Source organism: Pleurodeles waltl, chromosome 6, assembly GCF_031143425.1.
Source record: "Pleurodeles waltl isolate 20211129_DDA chromosome 6, aPleWal1.hap1.20221129, whole genome shotgun sequence".
In the NCBI taxonomy this organism is placed as follows: Eukaryota; Metazoa; Chordata; class Amphibia; order Caudata; family Salamandridae; genus Pleurodeles; species Pleurodeles waltl.
In genome coordinates this window covers 1548259862-1548286037 of record NC_090445.1, presented here as the reverse complement: position 1 = coordinate 1548286037, position 26176 = coordinate 1548259862, and the positions used below count along the sequence as shown (strand labels likewise).

Genomic DNA, 26176 nt, shown 5'->3' with positions numbered 1-26176 from the left:
CGTAGGAGCGCAGGAATGTTGTAGCAGTGTGTTTAGGGGTAGTAGAGGAGGAAGGTTGGAGTAGCCTGTGTAAGGGTAGGAGCGCAGGAAGGTTTGGAGAAGCCTATGTAGTAGTAGAAGTGGAGGAAGGGTAGGAGGGCAGGAAGGTTGGAGCAGTCTCTGTTGGGGTAGGAGCGCAAGAGGGTTGAAACAGTCTATGCAGGGAGTTTGGCGTAGCCTGTGTAGGAGCGCAGGAACGTTGGAGCAGCCTATATATGGATCAGAGCATAGTTTGGAGCAGCCTGTGTTGGGGTAGGAGCGCAGGAAGGTTAGAGATGCCTATGTATGGATCAGAGCACAGGGAGGTCGAAGCAGCCTGTTTAGGGGTAGGAGCACAGGGAAGCTGGGGCAGCCTGTGTAGGGGTAGGAGCGCATGAAGGTTGGAGCAGCCTGTGTTGCGGTAGGAGCGCAGGAAGGTTGGAGCAGCCTGTGTACAGGTAGGAGCACAGGAAGGTTGGAGCAGCCTGTGTAGGGGTAGAAGAGCATGAAGGTTTGCGCAGCCTGTGTAGGGGTAGGAGCGCAGGAAGGTTGGAGCAGCCTGTGTAGAGGTAGGAACACAGGAGGGTTAGAGCTGCCTTTGTACATGTAGGAGCGCAGGAAGTTTAGAGCTGGCTATGTACAGGTAGGAGCGCAGGGAGGTTGAAGCAGCCTGTGTAGGGATATAAGCACAGGAAGGTTGGAGCAGCCTGTGTTGGGGTAGGAGCACAGGAAGGTTAGAAATGCCTATGTATGGATTAGAGCACAGGGAGGTTGAAGTGACCTGTTTAGGGGTAGGAGCGCAGGAAGGTTGGAGTAGCCCGTGTAAGGGTAGGAGCGCAGGGAGGTTGGAGCAGCCTGTGTAGGGGTAGGAGCGCAGAAAGGTCGGAGCAGCCTATGTAGTAGTAGAAGTGGAGGAAGGTTGGTGCTGCTTATCTACGGGTAGGTGGGCACGAAGGTTGGAGCAGTCTCTGTAGGGGTAGTAGCGCAGGAGGGTTGAAACAGTCTATGCAGGGAGTTTGGCGTAGCCTGTGTAGGAGTGCAGGTACGTTGGAGCGGCCTATGCATGGATCATAGCACAGGTTGGAGCAGCCTGTGTTGGAGTAGGAGCGCAGGAAGATTAGAGATGCCTATGTATGGATCAGAGCACAGGGATGTTGAAGCAGCCTGTTTAGGGGTAGGAGCGGAGGGAGATTGGAGCAGCCTGTGTAGGAGTGCAGGAAGGTTGGAGTAGCCTGTGTAGAGGTAGGAGCCCAGGAAGGTTGGAGCAGCCTGTGTAGGGTAAGGAGCACAGAATGGTTGGAGCAGGCTGTGTAGGGGTAGGAGCACAGGAAGGTTGAAGCAGCCTGCATTGGGGTAGGAGCACAAAAAGCACAGGGAGGCTGGAGCAGCCAGCATAAAGGTAGAAGTACAGGAAGGGTAGAACAGCCTGTGTAGGGGTAGAGCGCAGGAAGGATGGAGCAGCCTGCATCTGGGTAAGAGCAGCCTCCGTAGTGTAGGCATGCAGGAAAGTTGGAGCAGCTGTGTAGGGGTAGGAGGGCAAAAAGGTTGAATCGGTCTGCATGGGGTAGGAGCAGCCTCCATAGGGGTAGGAGCGCAGGGAGGTTAAAGCAGCCTAGTTATGAGCTGAAGAGGAGGAAGGCTAGAGCAGCCTGTTTAGGCTCCAAGGTCGATATAGAGAGACATGCAAATCTATGTTCCAAGGTCATTTCCTGGACTAAAAGCAATAAAGTGTTTTATTGATAAACTGGAGGGAGGGATGAGCCCACAGCAGCCTGATGTAGGCAGAGAAAAGGGCACTGGCTCTAGGGCTTGAGGAAGGAACCGCTGCAAGAAAGTGGCTCTGCTTCAGGTGCATTGTAAAGGGGTTCTGTCTCCAAGAGCCGCTTTCCCTGGAGGCAGGGAGACTGCCTGTACCTACAGATAGAGAAGGCCACAACAAGGTGCCTAGAGGCAGCGGAAAGGGCTATGGCTTCTAGTGTTGGCGGAAAGGGCCATGGCTTCTAGTGTTGGAGGAAAGGGCCTCCTCCATAGAGGTATAGGGGAGTGCAGCAGCCTCCAGAGGACGAAGAAATGACCACTGACTGTAGAATTGGGAAGAAAGACTTTCTCTGCAGACGGAGGATAAGGACAAGATGTCTGAAGGCGAAGGGGGAGTGGCACTATCTCTGTAGCCAAATCAAACAAGCGCCATGCCACTGCTGCTAGAGATGACGAAAATATCTGTGGAGGAAATGGCCATTGTCTCTAGAGATGGATGAACGACATTGTCTCCAAGTGCAGAAAAAATGGCCACTGGGATTTGGCGTGAAGAATAGGCCGCTTCTTCCAAGGCTGTAGGGTAGGCCTTCTTCCCGTAAAGATGGTGGAATGAGTCACAACGTCCAGGATGAAGGAAAAGCCCCTACCTCTATGGCTAGTAGAAAGGGTCATTGTCTCTAGCCCCTCCATTTTTCAAAGGCTAGAAGCAATGACCCTTCCTCTAGGCCATGATGAATACATCACAGCTGTACAATCTGCAGTGTCAGTGCCTCTAGAAAGAGAAGACAGGATGGGTTCCAACAGAGCAAAGAGTAGTAGAGTAGGACCAAGCCATAATAACTGGGAAAAATTGCCTTTTCCACTTGGACTAAAGGAAATGACCGCTGTCTCTAAAGTTAGGGGGGCTGCCTACTGGATTGGGAGCTGGCTAGTTAGAACTGGAGGAATAGCCAGTGAAGGTTAGAACATCTGCTTCCCGCCTTCTAAATACAGAGGAACAGGCCATTGTTTCGTAGCCTGATGGAGCTGCTCTTTTTTTCCTGATCTATAACATCACTGGGTAATTTAGAGCTTTCTTAGATTTGGTGCCTTTCTCCTCTATTGACTTCCTAATCAAAAGCTTTCCTGATTTTTGGACGAACTGGATCCTCCTTCTGATCACAGCTTTGGTGGGTTGGCACCTTCCTTGTTGCTCTTGTCAGTGACCTGCTCACAAGGCTGTGGTGGTTTCTCTCCTGATTGGCAGTAACCTAGACGAGCAGGAGTCTTCTGCATATAACAATGTTTTTATGGATATGTTGAAGTCCACTTCGCCCAGTCTGCTAATCAAAGGCTCCCAAACTCTTGGTAGCCTATAACGTTCCACTTGTTGGTCACAGTTATGCCTAGTTTTGACCTTTTATCTGCAGATCACAGGCTATCCTCGATTTTGTCATTTTCACGAAACTTCTGGCAATCACAGGCTGATAGTGGATACGTTAAAGTCCCCCACAGGAAAGGTTTTCTGCTCTGAAGTTTAAACTCTTGCATTGTTTGAAGAGGAAGTTCCCTATGTAAATACGGGAGCTGAAAGTTTGGACTGGGAAAGAGATGAAACTCTTTGACAGGTAAGATTTACAAACGACTTCCTTATAAAGATGTAAATTAAAAGCATTTATGTTTGAGAGAATAAAATAAACGTGGCTGTTTATATGAGCAAGAAATCTTAAACATTAAGTAAGAGTGTAGAGTGGTCTGACCGGTCCCGCAAGGCAGGCCTGATTATCCATGGTCTACCTGTCTGCAAGGGGGTGGGCCACTAAAGCTATTGTTTTGGATGGGTGTGGAGGGCTGCTAGGTTGCCCACAATCCCCCCGTTAACAGGACGCATGCCCCTGCCAAACAGCGTATTAGGAGCATTTACCAATAAAGTTACTGTCCACATAGAAAGGACTGAGCCTAAGCTGACTACAGTGCTCGTATCAGATAGGGAGGGAGGTCCTCTTATAAATGCTATTTTTGCCTGGAATATATTTAGCCATGGTTTCCTACAAACCGCTGGTTTGCCAAGAGGTGAGCACTGATAACCCTCGAAGATTCAGTTCCCCAGGATGAGCTTGGATTTTCCATATCCCTACTGAGATAAGAAATTAAACCAAGTTACCCATGATGCTCTTGTCTAAGACTGCCAAAGTTCGAGGGCTAGGTATGCACAATCGACATCCACTAGTGTTGAGCTTTGCGCCCCTACGATGATTCTGTTGAATCAGATGTTAATTTCCCATTGGAAGTGAGCCATTATCTAGTTGGTTTATTTTATTCAACGAGGAAAGGGCCTTGGTTCTGAAGCTCTCTCACTAGGTATTGTCCTGGGATTGACCACTACACTCTTCTTTGATGGACGGTGCCCAGAATTTCTGATCATTTGGAGCATTACATTTGTTGAAGAACAGACTTGAGGATACTCTAGTTTTGCTAGCACGATCCTCACTCACTGGGCACACTGCCAAAACTCTCTGGATATTCTGTGGTGAGTTACATGTGTCTGGTCCTTTTGGCAGTGTCGAGCAGGTTTATGGAGTTTCACTGTTCTGCACATTTTGCACCTTTTCGCACAGAGCTCTGTTGATGACTGGCCATGTTAGGTGCACACTTCTGTAGATGTTGAACATTTCTCAGTGAGCTGTTTTGTGGGGTACTCCTGTTGGCTTTGTCCATTTGCATTTTTGCAGCTATTTCACAGGAATCTAATTTGCCAGCTTGTGATGTTGCAGATGATGAGCCATAGCGGAATGAGCAAATTGGCTAGCTTTTTGTGCCCTCCTTGTTATCTGGCACACCGATCCAGAATTTCCAAAGTTTTTCTTTGCATCGACTGCTGGTCCGCAGAACCCACCTTTCATTCTATGTATGGAGTTGCCAAGATTGTAAGGTGCATGAGATTGTAATAGAGACCTCTTAGAAGCATTGTAGGGGTATCTGCAGCATAAAACGTCGGACCCCAGTAGTCCTCTTACAAAAGGACATCTTTCTGAGGTTGACAAGCTTATCTGTTGCCGAGTCACAGGAAGGGATGGGAAGTCAAAAGTGCGATGCAACAGAGGTGACCTTGGAGCATATGCGGGTTGGCGAGGGAGCTGAAGATTCGGGTGGAGACTTGTGAGAATGTCTAAAGGTTGCTGAGAAGTCAGGCCAGTCAGCGGGCAGGTAGAGGCTGATACAGAAGCCGGCACAGTCTTGTGAGAGGCAGATAGAGGTTTGTGAGAGGATAGACAGAAGCTGGTGAGGTGGCAGGCAGATCTGTGAGAGGACAGTGAATGGTACTGGGGTAGGAAGAAGTATACAAAAACGTGATGGATAGAATTATTTAATTAATCTCAGCCACTGGTAACTACTCCGGCTGCACCCGATTCATCATAAATTTGCACACCATACTTTCTCAGTTTGGACCCAGTCATGTGTAAGTCTTCAGGAGGCTGGGGTGGACAGGTGCTGTTTTGTTAGCAGGAGAAGAGATTGGAAGGAGGGAACAAGTAGGCTTGTGAGGGAACAAGCCCGCCATGTGAAGGGTCAGACCGAGGTCATACAAGGGATAGACAGGCCAGGTGGACGGGGCAGGCACAGGATTGTGAAGGGCAGCAGACCTTAGTCAGAGGTCAGGCACTAACTAGCTGGGATGGGGCAGGCACAGGATTGTAAAGGGCAGCAGACATTAGTCAGAGGTCAGGCACTAGCTGGGATGGGGCAGGCACAGGATTGAGAAGCAGAGAGATTGGTGAGAAAAGACTCTGACTGGGCAATCAGATGAATGTAAGGGACAGGTAGAGGTTGTGGACAAGATAGGAAAGTGTCTGGTGGGGGCAGATGCTGGTCCACTACCAGTCAGAAGCTTTTGAAGGGGCAGGTAGGATGGGCTGAGGATAGATAGAGGCTGGTGAGGGGGGCAGCTGGAGGTGTATGAGAAGGCAGGTGGGCTTCACGGTTTATAAAGAATACTAGAGAGTATGCGAAAACCCGTGAGTCAACTTTTACTAGTCGAAATGTTTGTGGGGTTTTAGTGACATTGTGCATACATCATACATATATCAGGCATGCAATGGCAGTCCGGTATCGATGCCTGAATCTAATTTGAAATTTATCCCAAGAATACATTTCGTATTTTTTTAATGCTATGGACCTCAGCTGTTTTTCAACTTTTGCTTGAAATCACTCTTTCCAACATGGTATTACCGAGTCCTAACTCTCCACGCTATCTCTCTGCTCATTACTGGCTCTCAACTCTCCCAGACAGGTTGTCACACAATCCTTGTTCATCGCTTTCCCCTTATGTGTATCAACTCTAGGGTTGTATGTTCTGTTATGTCAGTGTGGTTCACGTTGAATTCCAGAGTTTAAACTTTTTTCTTTTTATCTCACTGCCAAAAAAAATCTAGGGGCACATTTACTAATCATTCACACAAGGCAAAAAGCAAAGTTGCTGTGTTGGAGAAAGAGAGAGAGCAGAAATGCTCCATATTTAAAAGATATGGAGCATTTATGCTCTCCCCTTGCATGGGCAACCTGCATGCTGCCTAGCACAAACGCAGGCACCTGTGCAGGGGTGCCTATGTTATGGCAGGATTGGTTTTGTGTAGGAAGGTGTTCCTTCCCTTAAACCCTTAAAGGCATTTTCCTCTTTCTGATTTGATGCATCACAATTAGAAAGCGAAAGTAACAAAGCGAAATAACGATATTTCTCCTTATTATGCCTCACTAGGGAAAGCGTAGTTTTTTTATACTTTCCCAAGTTTACTAGCTTTAGTAAATCTGGGAATGAGTCAATATCCATGGGTGGATGTATAGGAACGCCCATGCTCCACCAAAGGAACACCTTCCAGCTTGAAATGTAACCTAACACAGCTCAAGCCGTTTTATTCCGGTATATTCCTCTACAAAGCCACGCAAGGAAAACGCAAAGACTTGCTAAATCTGGTTCTAATGCAAAGTGAGGAACGTGGCAAAAACTCTCTACAGTATAATTAGTAGAAACACTTTTAAAAAAATAAATAAAAGGGAAAACAGTCTAAATTTTGCACGTCTCCATTAGGAACTTCATCCTGGTTGTACGCCTTGTCTATGTGGAATATATGTTGCTCTAAAGAAAAAACATTTTTTATCTTTCTTTTTGAAACAGCTTAGGGACTCGTAATTATTTTTAGAACTTCTAGGTTAATATGATTTAAGTTTTAAGTCTTGTGCTTATTTTCATATGTCAATCAGATGTCATTTTTTTCTGTTTTCTGTTTAAATTCCACACCTTCGTGTGGGGGGGTTGAGGGGGTTGGTAATTATATACTGTAATTTCCCTGTCCTGTACTGAATTTGAATGATTCTCCAGTGTATTTCGGTAACTGCTTCGCATTTTAACTGAGAATAGGTTTAAGAGAACATGCTGTGTTTAGTATTCAATCCTGTAGTCCGTTCTGTGTATAGTAACCGAATTAGAGTTCTTGGCTAGTTGCGGTCCTTGCAAACTGACTGTGGATAGAAGAGCCCTGGAGCACATGTCAAAGTACTTGGATCGTAGGTCTTCACTAAGAGAGGACCCTGAAATACGTGCCATGAATAGTAAGAATCTTGAGGTACAGACAATGGTTAATATAGGGCTTGAAGTACAGATTGTGACTAGTATGGTGCTCTTGTGTACAGCCTATGTGTGTACTCTAGGGCCTTGCTTTACCAGTCGTGGAGTATCCAATCAGTAGTGTCCCTGAGGATGTGCTTCTGATACAGCTTTGCATTCTGAAGTGGCTAGAAGGCAGCATTCCAGTGACCCATTACATTAATAAACAAACTATATGTTATCTCTCCTTTTTTCTGTTTACAGGTGAAAGAACCGTATGCACTGACACATCCTCAGGAAAATCTAAGATGGCTGCCAGGCGTAAAGGTGGCCTGAAAGTGAACGCCATCTGTGCCAAGCTGAGCCGCCAGGTGGGTTCGGACATAGGGTCGGACGTGACACTGGATACAGACCCCAGGTTACCAGACAGCTGTGAGAAAGAGCAGCCCCTCCATACAACACTCTTGGAAGGACTCAATGTTGTGCAGAGATTAGATGAAGACAAACGCAGAAGGGAAGTCATCGAGAAGTGGGTGAATGGAGAGTACACGGACGAGCACCTGGGCCGAAGGAAGTCTGAAAATAGCGAGGCACCCCCTGAAGGGGTATACATGGTACAACCAAAGGGCTGCAGTGATGATGAGGACAATGCAGATGACCCAGCAGCACCTCAGGGGTCTCAGGGTGGCAACTGTGTGGGGAGCAGGGATTCAAATGGAGCCATTGCCAAGGAGGAGAGCATGACTGCGCCCGGTGAGGCTGTGGTCAAGCCAGCCAGCCTCACATCTTCAGGTGAGACACCTTCTTGTTGTAGACACTTTGAACACAGCACAAAAGGAGAGTTCGAGCTAACGCCATTGTTGTAAATGGACGCTGAGTGTGGCATGAAAACATTTGGGGGAGACTAAAGTAGTAGATGGAAGATTCACCAAGACATTACCAATCCTGGTCAACACTGGGCACACCACATAGGTGTAAATGAATAGAGAGCAGAGTACATAACAGATAGCCCTGAGGCTCCGGTGAAAAGTCAACCTGGCAAGTTGGGATAGGGAAATTATGGACGATGAGCTGACAGACTGGTGGTGGTGTTTTGAGCTTCGGCATAGTGGCGGAGAACAGGAAATGAGTCATGGAGAAACTAGACTAGTATATAAATGGTACTTTTGCACATAGGCTGCTGCTGGGGGAATTAGATAACAGGACGTCAGTGAGTTTACTCATAGAATTCTGTGGTGTAACAGAACACAAAGAGGTTCTTAATGAGTCTTGGGCAGAAGCTAAATATCTGCTGCTGGATAGTGTTAAGCCATACAAGATTTGATTAGTGGCTGCAACTTAGCAGGACCCTCATGGACATATGGGATATTAGAAGTTCAGTTGTACATGGTCTGAGCAGATCGACCTGTAAGGACGAAAAAGGTGTGCAGAATATGTATTGAAACAGAAAGCCAAGACATGAGTAGATCATGTACTTGTCATCTAAATACATAGTCAATGAGAGTAGTCCTAGCAGGAATGATTTGCTGAGGCAATATAATAGGAAGTGGAGAGGAGCCTTAGCCAATGACCATTGCCACGTGAGGCATACATTGCAGAGACGTAGTTAAATTATTAAGGGGAAATCAGAATAGCAGGACGGCTAGAAGCCAATGAGAGACACGACCTAGACAAGCAGGAAAGCGCACAAACATTTCTGGAATCGAGACATTGCAGGGGCAGAAGCCAAAGATCACTCTGGTCTCTTGCAGAAAATCAGTCGCCCAACAATGGGAAGTATTAGCAGGGCAAGTGCAGATGCAGAGCAGAATGGTTTTGTTGGTAACCTCTAATACATGAAGTCAAAACAAATGGGTGCAGCTCTAAAATGGTGTTTTGTAGCTTGCAAGTCCGGCCGTAAATGAGCCTCTAGAATAGGACAGGAATTGCCATGTAGATGTAAGACCCAGGACTCGAATATTGTACAGGTGCAGCCCTCAGCAGGAGGTCCTGGGCTAGGGCCTGTAGCATCATCATGGTGGTATTCTTCCATCCAGAAAACCAAGGAATAAGGACTCGGGTGAGCTGACAAGTAGCACAATCTAATGCCAGACAGACAAGTTGTAGTAAGAGCTCTGAGACTGGTCCACTGCCGGTTTAAGGCTGACTCCCCTGTAGGAGTTAACATGGCTCCTTATTGTCATCCTTAAATGTGAAAACCTGCATCTCACCCCCCCTATTTCCCGTGAAAAAAATGCTGGCTCGTTAAAAACACCTCTCCACAGCTCGTACCTCCATTATGAAGGACTGTGCAAGGTACATTTGACCATGATTTACAAGCCGTCCTGCAGGACTGCTAGAGGCTTCCCAGCCACCCATAAGTGAGAAGGTAGAGTGGTCCAAGGACTGATTGTTAAGTAGAAACTGCTTGCCAGTTTGGTTCTGTGGTGATATAGCCACTGCCTTTTAAGGCGAAACGCCATGGACTGAAGGGTGAGGGGGTTACGTTTGCCATGGAGCTGCTCTTGTAGCTAACGAGAACCCGGGTTGCGGACACTCTAGAATCCGCAACTGCTGATATTGTAGAAAGGAAGTACAGGGGAATATGCCTCTAAAATGCTATAGGTGCTGTACTTGGAGGAAGAAAGGAGGTGTAAAGTGCTACAACTAAGACTAAAGGAGCCCTGCTGACAGCTGTGAAACTGAGAGGTGAGTTGTAGCTGCCCCACTCCCCTAGCTAAGGTACCGAAATCTGCAGATTTCACCTTGTCACACGAGCGCCCTTCATTACCCTCGAGTATGGGTGTCTTGGTTGAGTTGTCTGCTCCTCTCTGGGGAAAGGAGGGTGGGGAGTCTCTCGCCAACAAGCTTACTGACAGGGCACATAATTATGCATCTAAGATATAAACAGAACTGTTTAATTATCCTTTGCCACATCAGTGACAGAGTAATTAACAAACATTGCGAGATCAATGAAAAGAAATGTGACCTTCAGTTGCTGTGATAGGGAAGCCCTTCTCTTCCAGCACAAGGTTAGCACGGACCCACACAAGGGGAGCACACACAACCCCAGCCCCACACTGTGAGCACAGATGCCCCCAGCTTCATAGGGAAAGCGCAGACGCCCCCAGCATCTCAGACAACACCAGCCCTAAGCGATGAGCGCTCTTAGCCGCCTGCATGCTAAAGGGGCAGTAGATGAAAGGTCTGAGAGGCTGCAGTATGCCAACTACACATACAGAGAAGTCAGGTGCCCACAAAACTCTTCATCAGTAGCATTTGGGGAGATTCACCTGGGGGTTAGGAATATCCGCCAAAACTCAAGAGAAGAATCTGGGCTGTAACTAAGCAGGGTTCGTTTTTGTAGCCAATAGATGTAATATTGTAACCCACCCGGAAGGAATTTACAGTTCCTAGTGTGAAAGCTCTGGAAGCCACTGCGGTCTGTGTCATAACAAAAGATTTTGAATTACTTTTTGTACTTATAAATAATTTCTTTTCAGATGTTAATTTGAGCTCAGTTTTAGAAGGCTGTGCGTGCTTTTCTTGTGTGTGACAGGAAGCCCATCTTCTGCATTGTGAAAGCTGTAGCTCCCTCCTAAATCACATGACTTACTCTTGTCAGAGGAAATGAAGTCCATTTCAGAAGGGTGACTGCTCAAGTCTATAGGGTGTAATGGACCAACATGATAGCCGCTTGTGATCCTTGCACCTGAGTTATGTCCAATCATGCATTTTGAAAAAATATTACTCTGCGCAGTTATATCTAGCTGATCCTCCGTAAAATCCGCTGGCTACCCTATAAACTTAGCAACGCTAGAAAAGGTGGTTGAACATAAAATCTATGTCCCTTGTTTCATTTTAAAAATGGAAACCAGGGATTTCAGATCAACGTAGCATTTGTCACTGTTCAGGATGGTAACGTTGTAATCCATCTTGACAAACATCCAACAAAGGCACTCTATATTGCTATAGGTTAGTAAGTGGTAGATACTTTGATATCCATTCGACGCTTGAAAGATTTCTGTGAGTCAGACTCTATAGGAAGCAATTTCAAATCAAGTTACTTCTATTCTATTTAAGTGCTACCTTTTTGCTCTGCAAGTACAATTTCGCCTGCTGTTTAATCAGGATTAGCACAGTGGCTCATAGGTTACTTCTGATGCTGTTTTCTAAGCAGTAATGGACCACTGTCCTTCAGAAGACGAACACAAACCACAACAGTCCTATCGATCAACACTCACTTTTAACAGATGCCTGAACTGCCACTTGCGAGTCGGTTCATGTCTTCCCCAAACATAGCTTGGAGTTGTAGGAAACAGTTGACACTACAGTTGGCCATCTGTCCACCGCATGTCAATCAATAAATGATTCATCCAAACTGGAGTTAGTGAGCATACTGGAGAATAATCAGCTACCAACCTTTACCTTTGATATATTCTTTGTTCTCCACTTGAGCAAGAAGTTCTCCTTCTGAGCCAAAATGGCAGAATAGAAATCTGAAGTGAAGACTGTGTCACAGTTCACTGTCAGTTTCAAGATGACATACAGATGAGTCATACTGATCACACATGAAGCCAACACCCACATAGAAAAACTTGGATGTAAACAACCTGCAATTTTCCGAGCCTGGCAGTACATGGTAGAATTATGCACCGCATATGAAACAACAGTAGACTCATACTGCCAACTCCTGGTTACAGGTAATAAAGGGCCATATTTATACTTTTTTAGTGCCGCATTTGCGCCGCTTTTTGACGCAAAAGCGGCGCAAAGTTACAAATTACAATTGTGTTTTGTAACTTTGCGCTGCTTTTACATCAAAAAATGGCGCAAATGTGGCGCTAAAAAAGTATAAATATAGGCCAAAGAGTCTTAATATCCAGCGTTGGTATATTTTTGTCATTCACGTCCAACGGCAAGGCCAGTAGGTACACATTATAATAGGTTTTAGAAAATCTAATACAGAGCTTTCATAGCTTATATGCCATCATTAGTGTACTGAGAATGGGTATAAAAGGATATAAATTAGCGACAGAACTGTACACTGCCGTGTGTACTTAATGACCAGGATCCTCACCCTTTATGTAGCCGTATTCAAACAAGTATGGGAATATATAATATATAGGAATGTGGAGAACCAGTATTAAAGGTAAATAATATATTCTTCCGCCAATCGTAGTTTACCAGTGTACACCCAGGCAAAAGAATGGAAACATGACTGACATCTAAGGGACAGTACAGACATTCTGGGCCTTAGCTGACATGCTCGACCACATTGATACCTGCTACTAACTGAAGGGCACGCACTGGGCCTTGGCTGACATGTTAATGGAATTGGTTAACATGTAAACAAACCTTATAAATTTGTACAGATGATGTCCTCAGGAGGCACCTCATAGTGTAAAAACCAGTAGAGCATTAGCAATTTGATACACTTGTTTGCAGCTGGCACTTGAACATATCTTGCGATATTTGGTGCGCCGATTGAGGTGAAAAACAGTATGTGGTAGATGGCCTCCCATTTCTGCTTTGCTTACTATAAACTTTTACTTGGATGTAGAAAATTGGGGCGTGGGTCGAATTCTCTAGAAGGTAGATAGGTTACCATAGTCCCAGACAAAAGTCTTTATGGCAGTGAAAAGGAATTAGCAGCAGCCCTGCATAGACCCATATGTTCATACTCTTAACCTCTCAGATCATCCTCTTTCAGTGTCCTCCATATTTAGCACACTGGTAGGGGTTATTCCAAGCCATTTATGGTTCTAGATAATTGGGACATGATAACTACTTCATTGTGCAAAAGCATACCTCACTTAGAGGCATCACCAGGAAGCCTGTTCTTGGCAAGCAATGACAGAAAGCTGAGCGATCTGGTTACCTAGCTCCCAATCGGAGACAGGTTTGCACTCCAGCTGTAAATATCTACACTAGGCATCCACCAGAGCTCCTCATCTTGATACACCAAAGGACGAGCAGTCTGAGTCACTAAGGGAACAATCAGACCAGAACAGCTAGAGCCATCTAGAGATCTAGCAGAGTCGGTCAGCCTTTCCTACACAAAAAAACTGCCAGAGACAGACATTGTGAACTACCAGTCACCTAGCGCACCCAGACACTCCAAGCTATGTAGTGATCTGCTAGAGAAGGATAGCCTGAGCTCCCCAAGGAACTACTAGGATCAGATAACTACACAGCGCTTTCTATAGAAAATACAACTCTTGCTGCTTGTGAATGGCACATGGTTGTTCCTAAGTATCCAAAGGCAAACTTATTTATAATTATTTTGCAGATTTTTTCTGTTTTTACATATTAAGGGTGGGAGCCAACACTTTGTGTGTCCACCATCAGCAAGAAGAAGCTAATGAATTTCTCTGTTTGTCTTTGTAACCGTTGTACTCCTGTGCAGAGATGGCCAAGGCAAATACTGTATAATGTCAAGTTCATAAAAGAGTGTGGAAAAGAAGAAACATATATTGCATGTATTTCTCCATATAGGACTCTTCCAGGGAAAGTGAGCCTGATTCACCCAAAGAACAGACTGAACCATCAAGAGATGTCATGGTAGAGCATCTTCAGCCAGCCACAGTGCTACCAGAGTTGGAGAACCTGACTGTTAGAAATGGGGTCTCTAGTTGGCAGTCGGTTTGCACCCTGTCCAAGTAGGGACGCTCACTCTAGTTAGGATAAGGGAGATACCCGCTCAGATAACCCCTGCTCACCCTCTTGTTAGCTTGGCACGAGCAGTCAGGCTTATCTCAGCAGCAATGTGTAAAGCATTTGCACATAACACACAGTAATAAGTGAAAACACTACAAAAGGACACCACACCAGTTTTAGAAAAATAGCCAATATTTATCTATATAAAACAAGACCAAATACAATAAGAATCCAACATACAGTAAGAAAAATATGAATTGTGCAAGATTTACTCAAAACGACAGTTCCTTGAAGTCGATAGCTCCACTTGGGGCTACCACAGCGTCGTGATCAACAAAACCAACAGTTCAGGCCGGCCGCGGCGTTGCGGGCCAGCTACGGTGTCGGGAAGACCCGCAAACCGTACCTTGGATTTGCAGGGCGTCGTGATCCTCGCTGTGAGCTCCGGAGGGCGGCGTCACTGACGTCGCGGTGGGTGTCCAGAGTCGGTGCAGGAGTCGTCGGGCCCTTGAGGTCACACGCATTGCAGATCCAACTCCAGGCTGATGAAGTCAGGTGCGCCGGCGTGGATGGCGTCGGGGCTGCGGTGCGAAGTGGGACGATGCGACGTGCGGTGCCCACAGGTCACGGTGCAGGCAGCGGCTCGGTTACGGCATCCAGCGGCGTCGGTGAAACCAGGGCTGCGGTGTGAAGCGGGGTGGTGCAACGTGCCGAGTCCACAGGTCACGGTGCAGGCAGCGGCATTGTTGATGCTGATGCGCTGTCATCGGTAGGCCCAAGCCAGCGGTGCGAGACGGTGCTTCGTGACCCTCACAAGCAGTGTCCACAGGCCACGGTGCAGGCAGGATGTCTGGTGACAACACAGGAGTCGATGGTGCTGGCATCCGTGGACCGGGGCTGCGGCGCGGGACGGGGCGGTGCTTCGTGTACCTCACGAGCGGTGTCCACAGGCCACGGCGCAGGCAGAGGCGCCAGTATCAGCAGGAGCGGCGTCGTGGGGAATGCCCAGGCTGCGGTGTGAGCCAGTGACCAGGGTTGTGGTGCGAAGTGGGGCAATGCGACTCCGTTTAACATCAGCAGGTCGCGGTGCAAGCCAGTGGCGTCGTTGGCTGCATCGCGGTGGGTTCTCCTTTTAAACAGCACAAAACACACAGTTCCCAGTGCTGCAGGTCGAGGAAACTGAAGTCTTTGGTGTCCCTGAGACTTCCAGCAGGAGGCAAGCTCTAGTCCAAGCCCTTGGAGAATTTTCTCAAGCAGGACACACAGCAAAGTTCACCTTTTGCACTCTTTTCAGGCATAAGCAGCAACTGCAGGCCAATCCAGCAAAGCAGCACAGCAAAGGGACAGTACTCCTCCTTCAGCTCTTCTCCTTGGCAGAGGTTCCTCTTGATTCCAGAAAGATTCTAAAAGTCTGGGGTTTTGGGTCTTCTTCTTATATCCAGTTCTGCCTTTGAAGTTGGCAAACTTCAAAGCAAAGTCTCAAGTGTTTGCAAGATCCTTCCTTGTCCAGGCCAGGCCCCAGACGCACACCAGGGGGGTCGGAGACTGCATTGTGTGAGGACAGGCACAGTTCCTTCAGGTGTGAACGACCACTCTTCCCTCCTCTCATGCTCAGATGGCTCATCATGATATGCAGGCTACACCCGCCTCCTTTTGTGTCACTGTCTAGAGGAGAGGTGTGAACAGCCTAACTGTCAAACTGACCCAGACAGACAATCCACAAACAGGCAGAGTCACAGAATGGTATAAGCAAGACAATGCCTACTTTCTAAAAGTGATATTTTCAAACAGACAATTTAAAAACCAACTTCACTAAAAGATGTATTTTTAAATTGTGATCAGAGATCCTAAATTCCACATTTTTATCTGGTCTCAAAGAGAATCTGTGCTTTAAGGATATTTAAAGGCAGCCCCCATGTTAACCTATGAGAGAGATAGGCCTTGCACAGTGAAAACCGAATTTGGCAGTATTTCACTGTTAGGACATCTAAAACGCACTAGTATATGTTCTACCTTAAACATACACTGCACCCTGCCCAAATGGCTACCTAGGGCCTAACTTAGGGGTGCCTTACATGAAGTAAAAGGGAAGGTTGTGGTCTGTCAAGTGAGTACACTTCCCAAGTCAAATTGGCAGTTTAAAACTGCACACAAAGACACTGCAATGGCAGGTCTGAGTCATGTTTACAGGCCTACTAATATGGGTGGCACAACTAGTGCTGCAGGCCCACTAGTAGCATTTGATTTACAGGCCCTGGGCACCTCTGGTGCACTTTACTAGTAAATCAAATATGCCAATCATGGATAAACCAATCAACAGTACAATTTCTATAGGGAGCACTTGCACTTTAGCACAGATTAGCAGTGGTAAAGTGCGCAGAGACAATAAACCGGCAAAAACAGACCTAAAAAAATAGGAGGAGGAAGGCAAAAAGTTTGGGGATAACCCTGCAAAAAGGGCCATTTCCAACACAGACCCTCTGTAGAATCTGCGATTTAGATGGATGGAGCTACCCAGGCAGCCACAAGAACTGGACAGCTTGGCCCACCCAGTGATTTAATGGAAGAGGAATTCCTGAGCAGCTCAGACAACTTAAGGCACCCAGAAATGTATGTAAGCAACATAGCCTAAGCCATAGAGCAAGATCATTTACTGCACTGGACAGTTGGAGACACCTAAGATGTACTGGATACAGACACTCAAGACCCTAAAGGGATCATGTAGACCAGGGCAGCCGGTGCCATTTAAAGGTCCACCCAAATCAAACACCTTCATCCAGTCAGGAACCTATCTGTGAAAGGCAGTCTGAGCCACAAACTGCTGTACTACAGTATGTCAGCATGAGCCTCCCCAGGATGTTCTTGAGTGCAGTACAGATTAGGGGATCTACTGCAAGGAAGACTTTGGCATCACAGGTGTTCCTGCAGACTACATCTTCAACCACTCTGGGATATTTGAGCTACTGTTGTTGACATTTCTAAGAGTGAGCACCCATAAACTTCGAAACAGAATTAATGTTAGTTCAGAGGAACGTTCTTTTGATGTGATCTACGTAAGGCATACACCATGAGATACCTGTGGACATTCAGTAGATCTAGACAGCCACGGTTACCTAGACGTCTACTGAAGTAGATGATGGTGTAAAGGGACCTTATGCTTCTGGAGAAGAAATAGTGTGGCAACAGTTTTGGGAGTGACCGGTGGCCAGGGGTTACTGGGCCACGATTGTTTAAATCAAATTAATTTACTTCTGGTGTCCTGGGGATGAACCCTACTATTGGGATCAGAACTGAGCACCAAGTACAGCTCTACAGCACTTGAATCTCATGCCACTTAAGTTGAGAAGTTCAGGACTTACTCCGCAAAGTGGTGTGGGGTCAGAGATTCCGATCTCAGTCAACAAACACAAGTCAAAGTGGAATGTCCAGCCCGTGCAAACACTTTACTAAAGAACACACAATGGAATTATGTACACAAATGATCCAGAAGCAATAAATCAAAAGATGACAAGCAATGTTACTCTTCAGCGATTAGGAGAGGTAGCCACAGCTGCGCCAATAGGACAACCCTGTGTGATAATTCCATGCCACATTCTCCTAGTTTTTGCTAGGGCTCCCTGCACTAGTTTGTTTTGGGCTTAGACATCATTGGAGGCAGACCAGCTTTGCAGGTGGTCCATTTCAGCCATTTCCACATTTGTGGTGATATAGGCCTTGCTCCGCCATGTTCATGATGCAGGCTGTGCCTTTGTAATTTGAATACCAAGATGGGACCACACAACTTGCAAGTTATGCACTACATGGTCGCTGTCATTCAGTGAGCAGGGATCTCACTTCCTGACTGGTGAGCTTGTGTACAGTTGACGTTTACCTCCCCTCCTTCCCCCTTGCTTTTCTTAGGTGACTAAAGGCAGTATCGGCATCACTTGGGGAGGCAGCAGTGGGATATCAGTGCTCATCCCTTGGTGTATCTTGCAGCATGGGAGTCTTCCTCAGGGCCAGATACAAAACCGCCAAAACAGCGATGTACCCGCCCCTGGTGACTACTTGGCTCCTAACCTCGGCATCTCTGTTAATGCAACTATTCTCTGGCACTTTGCTTTTCTCTTATTTAGTACCCAGACTGCAGTCCGATTTGTGCCAACACCTCAAAGTGCTCAGATATCACTGGGGATCTTGGACAAGTACTTTCCCATCTACTGAGGTGCACCACCTCATCATGCTATGGTGGGCCCCTAAGAGCTCCCTGGCCTGACCCTCCCTGCAAATGTGTAGACCCTTCCCCAGCCCTAGTACACAGCGGACATCTTTGGCTTGCCCCCTTGTCCCGATCAGTGTCATCCTCATGTAAGGAAACCGTAAATGTCCCATAAATCTCCCTCCTGAGCAGTTGGTCAGCTTGCCCCTTTGAAGCAGAGTCAAGGCAGCTTTTCCTGACAGTCCAAAGCAAAGATCCAAGATCTCTGAATTCAAACCTGGAAAGTAGAGTTGGTGGTGTAGATCCCAACCCAGGACCCAGAGCGTTTCTAATTTTCACTGGTGGCTCTTGACCTGCCTGGAAAAAGTGGCGGGAAACTCTCTAGTTTCCTATGAGCCCTCTGTCTCTTCTACTTAAGTCTCACTACAGAGGACCCTAGTAATGTTTAGGAGACAGCCCTGAAATCCACATCTGCTTTCTTTTCCCTCCCTCCATCCTTTGAATGCACCACTTGAATGTAGCAAATACAAATTAGATCCCGCTGAGGCTAGGGGTGTCTGTGACACAATGTTCATACATGTGTCCTCTACTCATGCAAAACAGCACGCACTTTCAACTTTTATGTCCTTCATGGCTGGACGAAGGGTTCGATTGCAGGAGACTGCCACATTACTTTAAAAAGTTAGAGCACCCAGTAGGCACTCCCTTGTCACTCTGAATGGTATTTCTGCCACCATTGTCAGGGCTAAACGCTCTTCAAATCCATGCAGGAGACCTCGCTCTGTCCCCCAAAAAATAGTAAATTGACTTACTCATCTATGACAGATGCTTCAGTACTGTGAGGCGAGGTCGGCCTCTTTAAGATCAGGTGGTAATTACTTCAGTAAAGAGATGTGTGACAGAAAGATTATTGGTCTCCCAGCAATGCTGTGTAGTTGGAGTGACAGGCAGAGGCTTTAGATCTCCCCTCAGACTAGTGCAGTGTCTGGACTGGCATGCACGTTATTTCTCCTACCAAGTCTATTTTATTGTGAGTGAAGTAATCTTAATCTCATGGGGACTGTAGGACTCACTTGTCTACATATTCGAATGGGATTATAAACCTACTTGAATGATATGGTGAATGGGTGTGTAGGAGAGTGTGGTGTGATAAGTACCATCTTTTCAATGCAAGACCCCAATTATATTTCGGACTCCTCGTTCCGCCTCCCCTGGGTCTCTACTTTCTAGAGTGTATATATGTCCTATGTTTCCTTGTTCTCTGTAAATAATCTACTGCCCACGCGTTTTTCCTACAACAGGTGAGGAAGGATAAGGAGAACAAGCATTTACAATGCAACGGGTCTCGCGTTTCCTCGTGTTAGAGCTGATCGCGTTGTAAACTCCTAACCCGACTTTTCACTCGTAATGAAACCTATTGCCAAAAGTGCATTTATGTACGTAACCGGAAAATGTGCGATTAACTGTGTAACAGGGTTGATATTATGTAAAGCTCTCGACTTCTGCCAAGCGAGATTGCGCTGGGAAAATAAAGAAAAAGTAGTCCACGAGCCGGACGGAAAACAGCGAGCCTCGCATGTTTTCTGTACTTGGTCGATGCGCTCGAGGAGGGCTATCCACCAGAAAAGGCATGACATATGCATGCCTTCCACTAATGAAATCAAGCAGATTCTAACAGGCAAGCCCACGAGCCAATGAAAGACACTGACGTGACGTGGATAGGGCTCTGAGCCCTTTCTAATTCCTAAAGCGCCTCGCTTAGCGAAACGCATGCGACGCAGGCTTGATCCTAAAAAAAAGAGAAAAACAAGGACAGAGAGAGTTCAGTTCCTATCTTGTTATTTCACTTGGAAGATTTTTCATTCCTGTTTTCTCTGTGGATGCACTAAAAATATCACCAGCAGAGGAGCCCCAGTGTGCCAGACCATTTAATTGAATGATCATCTTAGGGATAATGGAGACCAACTATTCTCTCTGGAACAAGGAGGAGGTCACTTAGTGCTTGGGAGTGTAGGCAGGAACATTAACTGATTGTTTAAAGTGACAGATGACAACCCCCTGACCTGGCACATAAATTGGGAGAGGGCTAGCTGGCCCCTAATCCCAAGAACTAATTGAGCACAAAATAGAGAAACCTAAGGCAGATTAGTTGTGGAGCTATGACATACCCAAGATCAATTTTTCATGTTGCCTATAAGTATTGTGTACTGTGCTATTCGTGTAAAAGTGTATATTTTCTTGGAATCTTATTAACTTGAGTCCTTTCAATGCGGATCGATAGTTAGCACTTTAATTATGTCTAAATTTCGATGACAAGCTGTGAAGGTTCTTTTAGTAACAATTGCAGGGACGGAAAAGGTTGAATCATTTCTCCTTCACTTTCAGTAGTCTTTTAAACTCCCATTCATGCAGGCCAATATACACAGCTGGTATTTCTGATTCCTACATGCACACTTTTGCATCATTGATGCTGCCAGGCACAACACTGGGGTGCCACATACTCCACCTGCTTTCTGATGCTTTGGTACGGACCACCGTTCTATACAATGCATTTTTGCGAACCTTAAGTACGTGTCATGCTTATCCACTTGTCTGCGATGCTAACATTCGCGCCTATGCTGCTCGCACGCACAACACTATTATTTGGATATTTCTACACCGCATGCTTCTTTTGCTGTTTGCTAATGTTCACATGCAGACCGCTGATTTGTTTGATGCCACTGCTATCTGGTGCTTCTTATGTGCCTGTTCCCGCTGATGCTCTCTCATGACACTTTATCGTCCTCAAAAAGAGGCATCTCTCATGCCCAATAAAATGGCTTTTTCTTTGCATAGGGCAGGCTGCACTCGCAGGAACGGTTAGGAAAACTTGGTTTAATGTACTGAAAAGCCATCGGCAAGAACATTTAGGAAATTGATTTTCCTGGCATTGATGAACTTCTTTTATTTTACCCTGGTATTAATTACATTTTTTTTTCAAACAAATTAATTTAAGTCGTAAAACCTAACAAGTGCACTAGGCGCCCGTAGATCACAGTGAGGAAAGAGTGTGCGATGTATCTCTAAATCTGTCCCCATTCTCTCACCGCAGCTTCCTCTCTGAATGACTACGCAACCTCCACCATGCACGAATTCCTGGGAATCTTTGGGTACAGTGACCAGAGCATCAAGGATGAGATCTGCAGGAAGGTGAACTTCGACAAACTCAAAACGCCTACCTCAGAGTTCGGCACAGCCTCCCTCCCCGTAGAGGATGCCATCAGCAAGCGAGCAAGGTTCTCCAAGTATGAAGAGTATATCCGGAAACTGAAGGCGGGGGAACAGCTGGGATGGCCCCCGCAGGGAGCAAAGTGTGAGGAGCTGAACTCTAAGTTAGCCCATGCCAGGGACGGCATCATCCATCAGCATGGCAGGACGCCAGGGACAGAGCCCAAGGCTACTATCTTGCCCCTACCCTCCTCGGGCACCGCTCAGATGCAGAGTCTGATGTCACGTGCCTCCAAGTATGACTTTTTTATTCAGAAGTTGAAGACTGGTGAAACCCTCAGGCCACAGAATGGAAATACCTACAAAAAACCTTCCAAGTATGACCTGGAGAATGTAAAATACCTTCACCTGTTCAAGCCAGGAGAGGGGGTGCAGGACATGGGCGGTGCCATTGCTTTTAAGACTGGCAAAGTGGGGAGGCCTTCGAAATATGACGTGCGCAGCATCCCAAAAATCACGCCAGTGAAAGCAGCTGCGGTGGTTCCTACGCTGACTCCTGCTCCTCTAGTCAGCAGTCCTAGCACACCTGTGGTCACCGCAGAGCAGGCAGCCTCGCTCTCATTTAACACCCCAGAGTACCTGAAGTCTGCCTTCTCTAAGACCGACTCCATCACCACCGGAACAGTCTCTACAGTCAAGTAAGACATCCCTTGCTTCCTACCAGTGCACTTTCCTTGGGATGTGGGAGTGGGTGGAAGTAGGGGTAGATTGGGGGCATGCTCACTTATCTACCACTCACCAATCTGAAGGTTTTCAATCACAACACCCTAGTTTGATGGTTAGGAGTGGGAAGGGACCATGAGACAGTTTCCACAGTGTGATAGTTGGGATGAAAGTTGGCTATTACACTCAGAGGGTGATTTACTAACAATTTACGCTGGGTTTGCATCATAAAAGTGATGCAAACCAGTACAAAATGTTTTTTAATTATTTACTTTCGGAAATTGACTAAAACCATCACAAGGTAGCGCAAAGTGCTGCTTTGCATTAATTACTTAGCATCAAAGGGGCGTTACATGGGTGTTCCCTGGCAACCACTCACGCTTTTTGATGCAAAACCCTTTCTACGAAAAATGTGAGACAGGGTTTTGTATTAAAAAATAAAGTATTTTGAAAACAGGTGTTAAAAGGAGAAATGTTTCCAGTTCTTCTTTCTTTTTCACTTTGCACATGTGCTGCACTGTGCATAGTACCCTTCCAGTACAAAATCTATGCTAGACTCATGCATGGATCCTTGCTTTATGGCACAAAGGTCTGTGCGTGGTGCACAGCAGCTAAGATATGCGCTGGTGCTAGGGAGGAGGAGAGAGAGACATATCGCTGTGGATGCTCTCTCCCTGTCATGCAACGCAGCACAGCATTTTGGCTGCTGGGCTGCATTGGGTGACAGTTCAATAAATCTGCAGCTCTGTGTGTGCAGTCCAGCTTCATAAAAGGAGTAATATTTGGTAACATTGCTGATGAAGGACACCTTTCTTTAAATTGTGTGTGGAAGAAGGGTGCTAATAAAGAATTGAAGATATTGATGCTATACTGCTCCCCGAACAGCACAGCCAGCAGCAGAAGTGGGTAAGCAAGCTTAATATTAAATAAAGCCAATGCTGTTTAATTTTTTTCCGGGTGTTTGAAAGTCCCTCTCAGATGGCGAGACCATACAATGAATGCAAAGTCTTCCATGGGCTGCACATTATAAAATATGTCAATTGAATTTAATTACATTAGAAGTCCAATTTTAAGATCAGCCATGTCATCAATTAGTAGTTCATATGGGCTAGAATTTGTACCTGGATGAAACTGTACAGTGATAACCAGTTTCTATCCAGTGGATTCATTGATATCCAGTGGATCCCTTAGTCACAGACTTTATTGTACCTAGTGGAAGGCAAGTAATACCTACATAAGTTTTCTTCACTTAACTGAATATTTCGTACGTATCTATATTTGAAATTTGTATGTGGACTTCTATCCAGATTAAGATATATGAAAGGGTAACAATTGATCGAAACATGTTGGTAATTGCTTAGTTTTGAGAAGACATCAGAAAGTCATTTAGTTAGTAAATTACAACAGGTCCATATAAACCGTTTTCAAGTGTATTTTATAATTGTAGACACTTCTCAATCTATTACTTGAGCTGTTCACCCTTTTAAAAAAATGATAGTTTAATTTTACCTTTTGTAGGGTTGAGACTGTTGTGCTCATTTGTTGATAATCTGATTGTTTTCTAGTATCTACAACAAACGCCAGGCATTTGTAACCTCTAGCAGCATGACTTTATACATATTTGATAAAGCCTGGAAAATAGGTATGAAAGAAAGTGAATGCACATTGAGCACAGAGGTGGGAGCTTCCTACCCTAGATATTGTTAAAGCACTGATTGCACTTCAAACATTGGGCCCACTCCTATTTCTAAGCTTGTGATCTCATTGATCAGCGCAGGTTCTAAGTAGTGTTGCCAGCAGCTACACGGTCCCCGAGTATAATTACACTCTGTCACATCTGAACCCACCTCAAAACCCAGGGGTGTCCCAGGTAGAGTCACGTGTGCTGCGTCTTATGCTCGTGCAGCAGCAGGCTGTCCATCGCTATGCACCAATCGGAAGAGAGCTCACATTGCATGATTAGCAGGGACGTTAAGAGGTGCAGGCGGTTTGCAGGGCTCAAATCTCATTGACGACGACTGAGTGTGATGTAGAAATACCTCATGAATTTTACATCTGGACATCGTATTAAGAACTGTTGTATCGTGTCTGCTCTTTACATACATATACCGAGACGAGGAGCTGAAGAACGATTTACACCATTTTCTCAGAAAGCACTATATTCTGTTTTGTTATTTTACGGCAGACGTAATTATATAGCGCACACTTTGTCATTAGTGTGGGTTTACAGACCTAAGATGGCTGGGTACCTTATCAGGCCATCTAATTGCCTTATATGTGAAAATCTAAACATGCATGAGCAAGGCTGTCCTATGCACTGGCCACATCCTTTCCATTCAACACATCGAGGACTATCTGTAGGTTTGCATAGTGGATGGGTGCGTTATGCGCACACCCTGTGCATCTCTCGCCTTCACTGGGCTCCATTTCGCTGATGCTTTCAGTTTTGAATGATTTGAAGGCAGACAAACATGTTAATTAATGTAAGTTCTCTAACCACAGCCACCCGCCCAGGGTGCGTCCTCGGATTACATCGCCTTAAAGTGGCTGACATCTGTTTATGTTTTCAAGTTTGTTATAAAATCGATATTTTGTTACTTTTTTATTTTTAACAATTTGTGTGAGAGGTGTCCATTTAGATGCACTAAAAACTGAAGTCTTCCATTTATTCACAGAACAGCTACACCACGTGCAGCAGCAGTGCAAGCTTCCCTCGCACACATGACATGTACAGCACGAGCAGCAACAGTGCAAGCTTCACCAGAACTGCAAGCATCCCTCACACAGAACAGGTACAGCATAACCAGTGTCATTATCAACTTCTCTTACACACATACATGAAATCCACGAGCAGCATCAGTACAAACTTTCCATACTCACTTGAAATCGACCCCACAGTACAAATGTGAGCATCGCAGCAAGGGCAGCAGAAGAGATTGCTTCTTTCTCACGTGTGAAGCACAAACATCCGCACTGGAGCCTTTCCTCACACTGAAAAACATAGAACAGCAGTACAATGTCTTTCATGTATGCAACAATTACTGCACAATCAGCAACAATGCATACTTCATCCATACATCGCAAAGGTGGGGCATGACTCAGAAATTGAAGGATCTCTCAGATACAACCGATGCAGCAAAGGGAATAGTTCTACAAGGGAGTCTGCAGAGAGAAACTGTATCATATGAGCAGCAGTTTACAAATACCTAAAAGAGACAGTACAGCATGATCTGTTTCAGCTTCTCTGCTACAAGGAATAGGTGTAGCTTTGGCAGCACACATACAAATTCTGTTCATGCACACAGAACCAGCTCATTTCCAGCAGCAGCAGAGAAAACCCACTCCATACATGCTAGGTACAACATGGGAAGGTGGAGTAGCAAGCTTCCTGAGCATGTAGCCCTTGTACGTCTAGAGCAGCAGCCGTCAACAATATCCAAACTCAATCACAGAAGCAGGCTGGCGTTTAAGCTTGTACATTACTTTTTCTTTCACATACAACTTAAAATATAAATCAACAATAAAAACAGAAACATGCTGCCAAAACAAAGGAAGGGCTTGTAGGGAAGCAAAAAATAATGATTCATATGGACACAGTAGGATGTGAGGCTGTAAAGATACGCCAGTAACTTCATACATGTCACCAATCTAATAACAAGGATTAGTGGTGAGAAGGCCAAAGGTTGACATGTTTCGATCAATTCAAATGTTTTGTGACCTTCAGTAGAACCTCCCGTAAACCCTTGCCCTCAAATATAAAATCTGATTGTCATGGGCTTCCACAGTTGGGCTTTGTTGCATTTTTTATTTTTATATCTCTACTGCTTTGTCAACAGGTTGTGAGTTGCCCTACCTAAGATCTAATGTGATTAAACTTTTGTACACCACGTGACAAGGACAGAATCAGGCCCGGTAGTGTGATCTGGTGGTGGAGACATATACTGAAGGTCACTTTCAGTAGTTTTCCTCAGCAGTTTCAGTGTGATTTCTGTTGTACTCTATTACCCTTTGTTTGGTTATTCATAGAGTTAACAGTTTTGTTGATAAGTAAA

At 45.7% G+C, this 26176-nt stretch overlaps 1 protein-coding gene across 8 annotated transcripts in view; it reads left to right on the top strand.

Moving 5' to 3' along the window:
• Nucleotides 1–26176, top strand: part of CASZ1 (castor zinc finger 1) — a 204191-nt gene that overhangs the window by 96401 nt on the left and 81614 nt on the right. For 5 of the 8 annotated variants that reach the window (XM_069241211.1, XM_069241214.1, XM_069241213.1 and 2 more), the window contains exons 2-4: nt 7622–8149; nt 21286–22099; nt 24800–24916. In XM_069241211.1, the coding sequence (XP_069097312.1) occupies nt 7622–8149; nt 21286–22099; nt 24800–24916 (1459 nt within the window). The remainder of the gene's footprint in view (nt 1–7621; nt 8150–21285; nt 22100–24799; nt 24917–26176) is intronic. The other 3 variants (XM_069241212.1, XM_069241215.1, XM_069241210.1) reach the window with 1 other exon arrangement.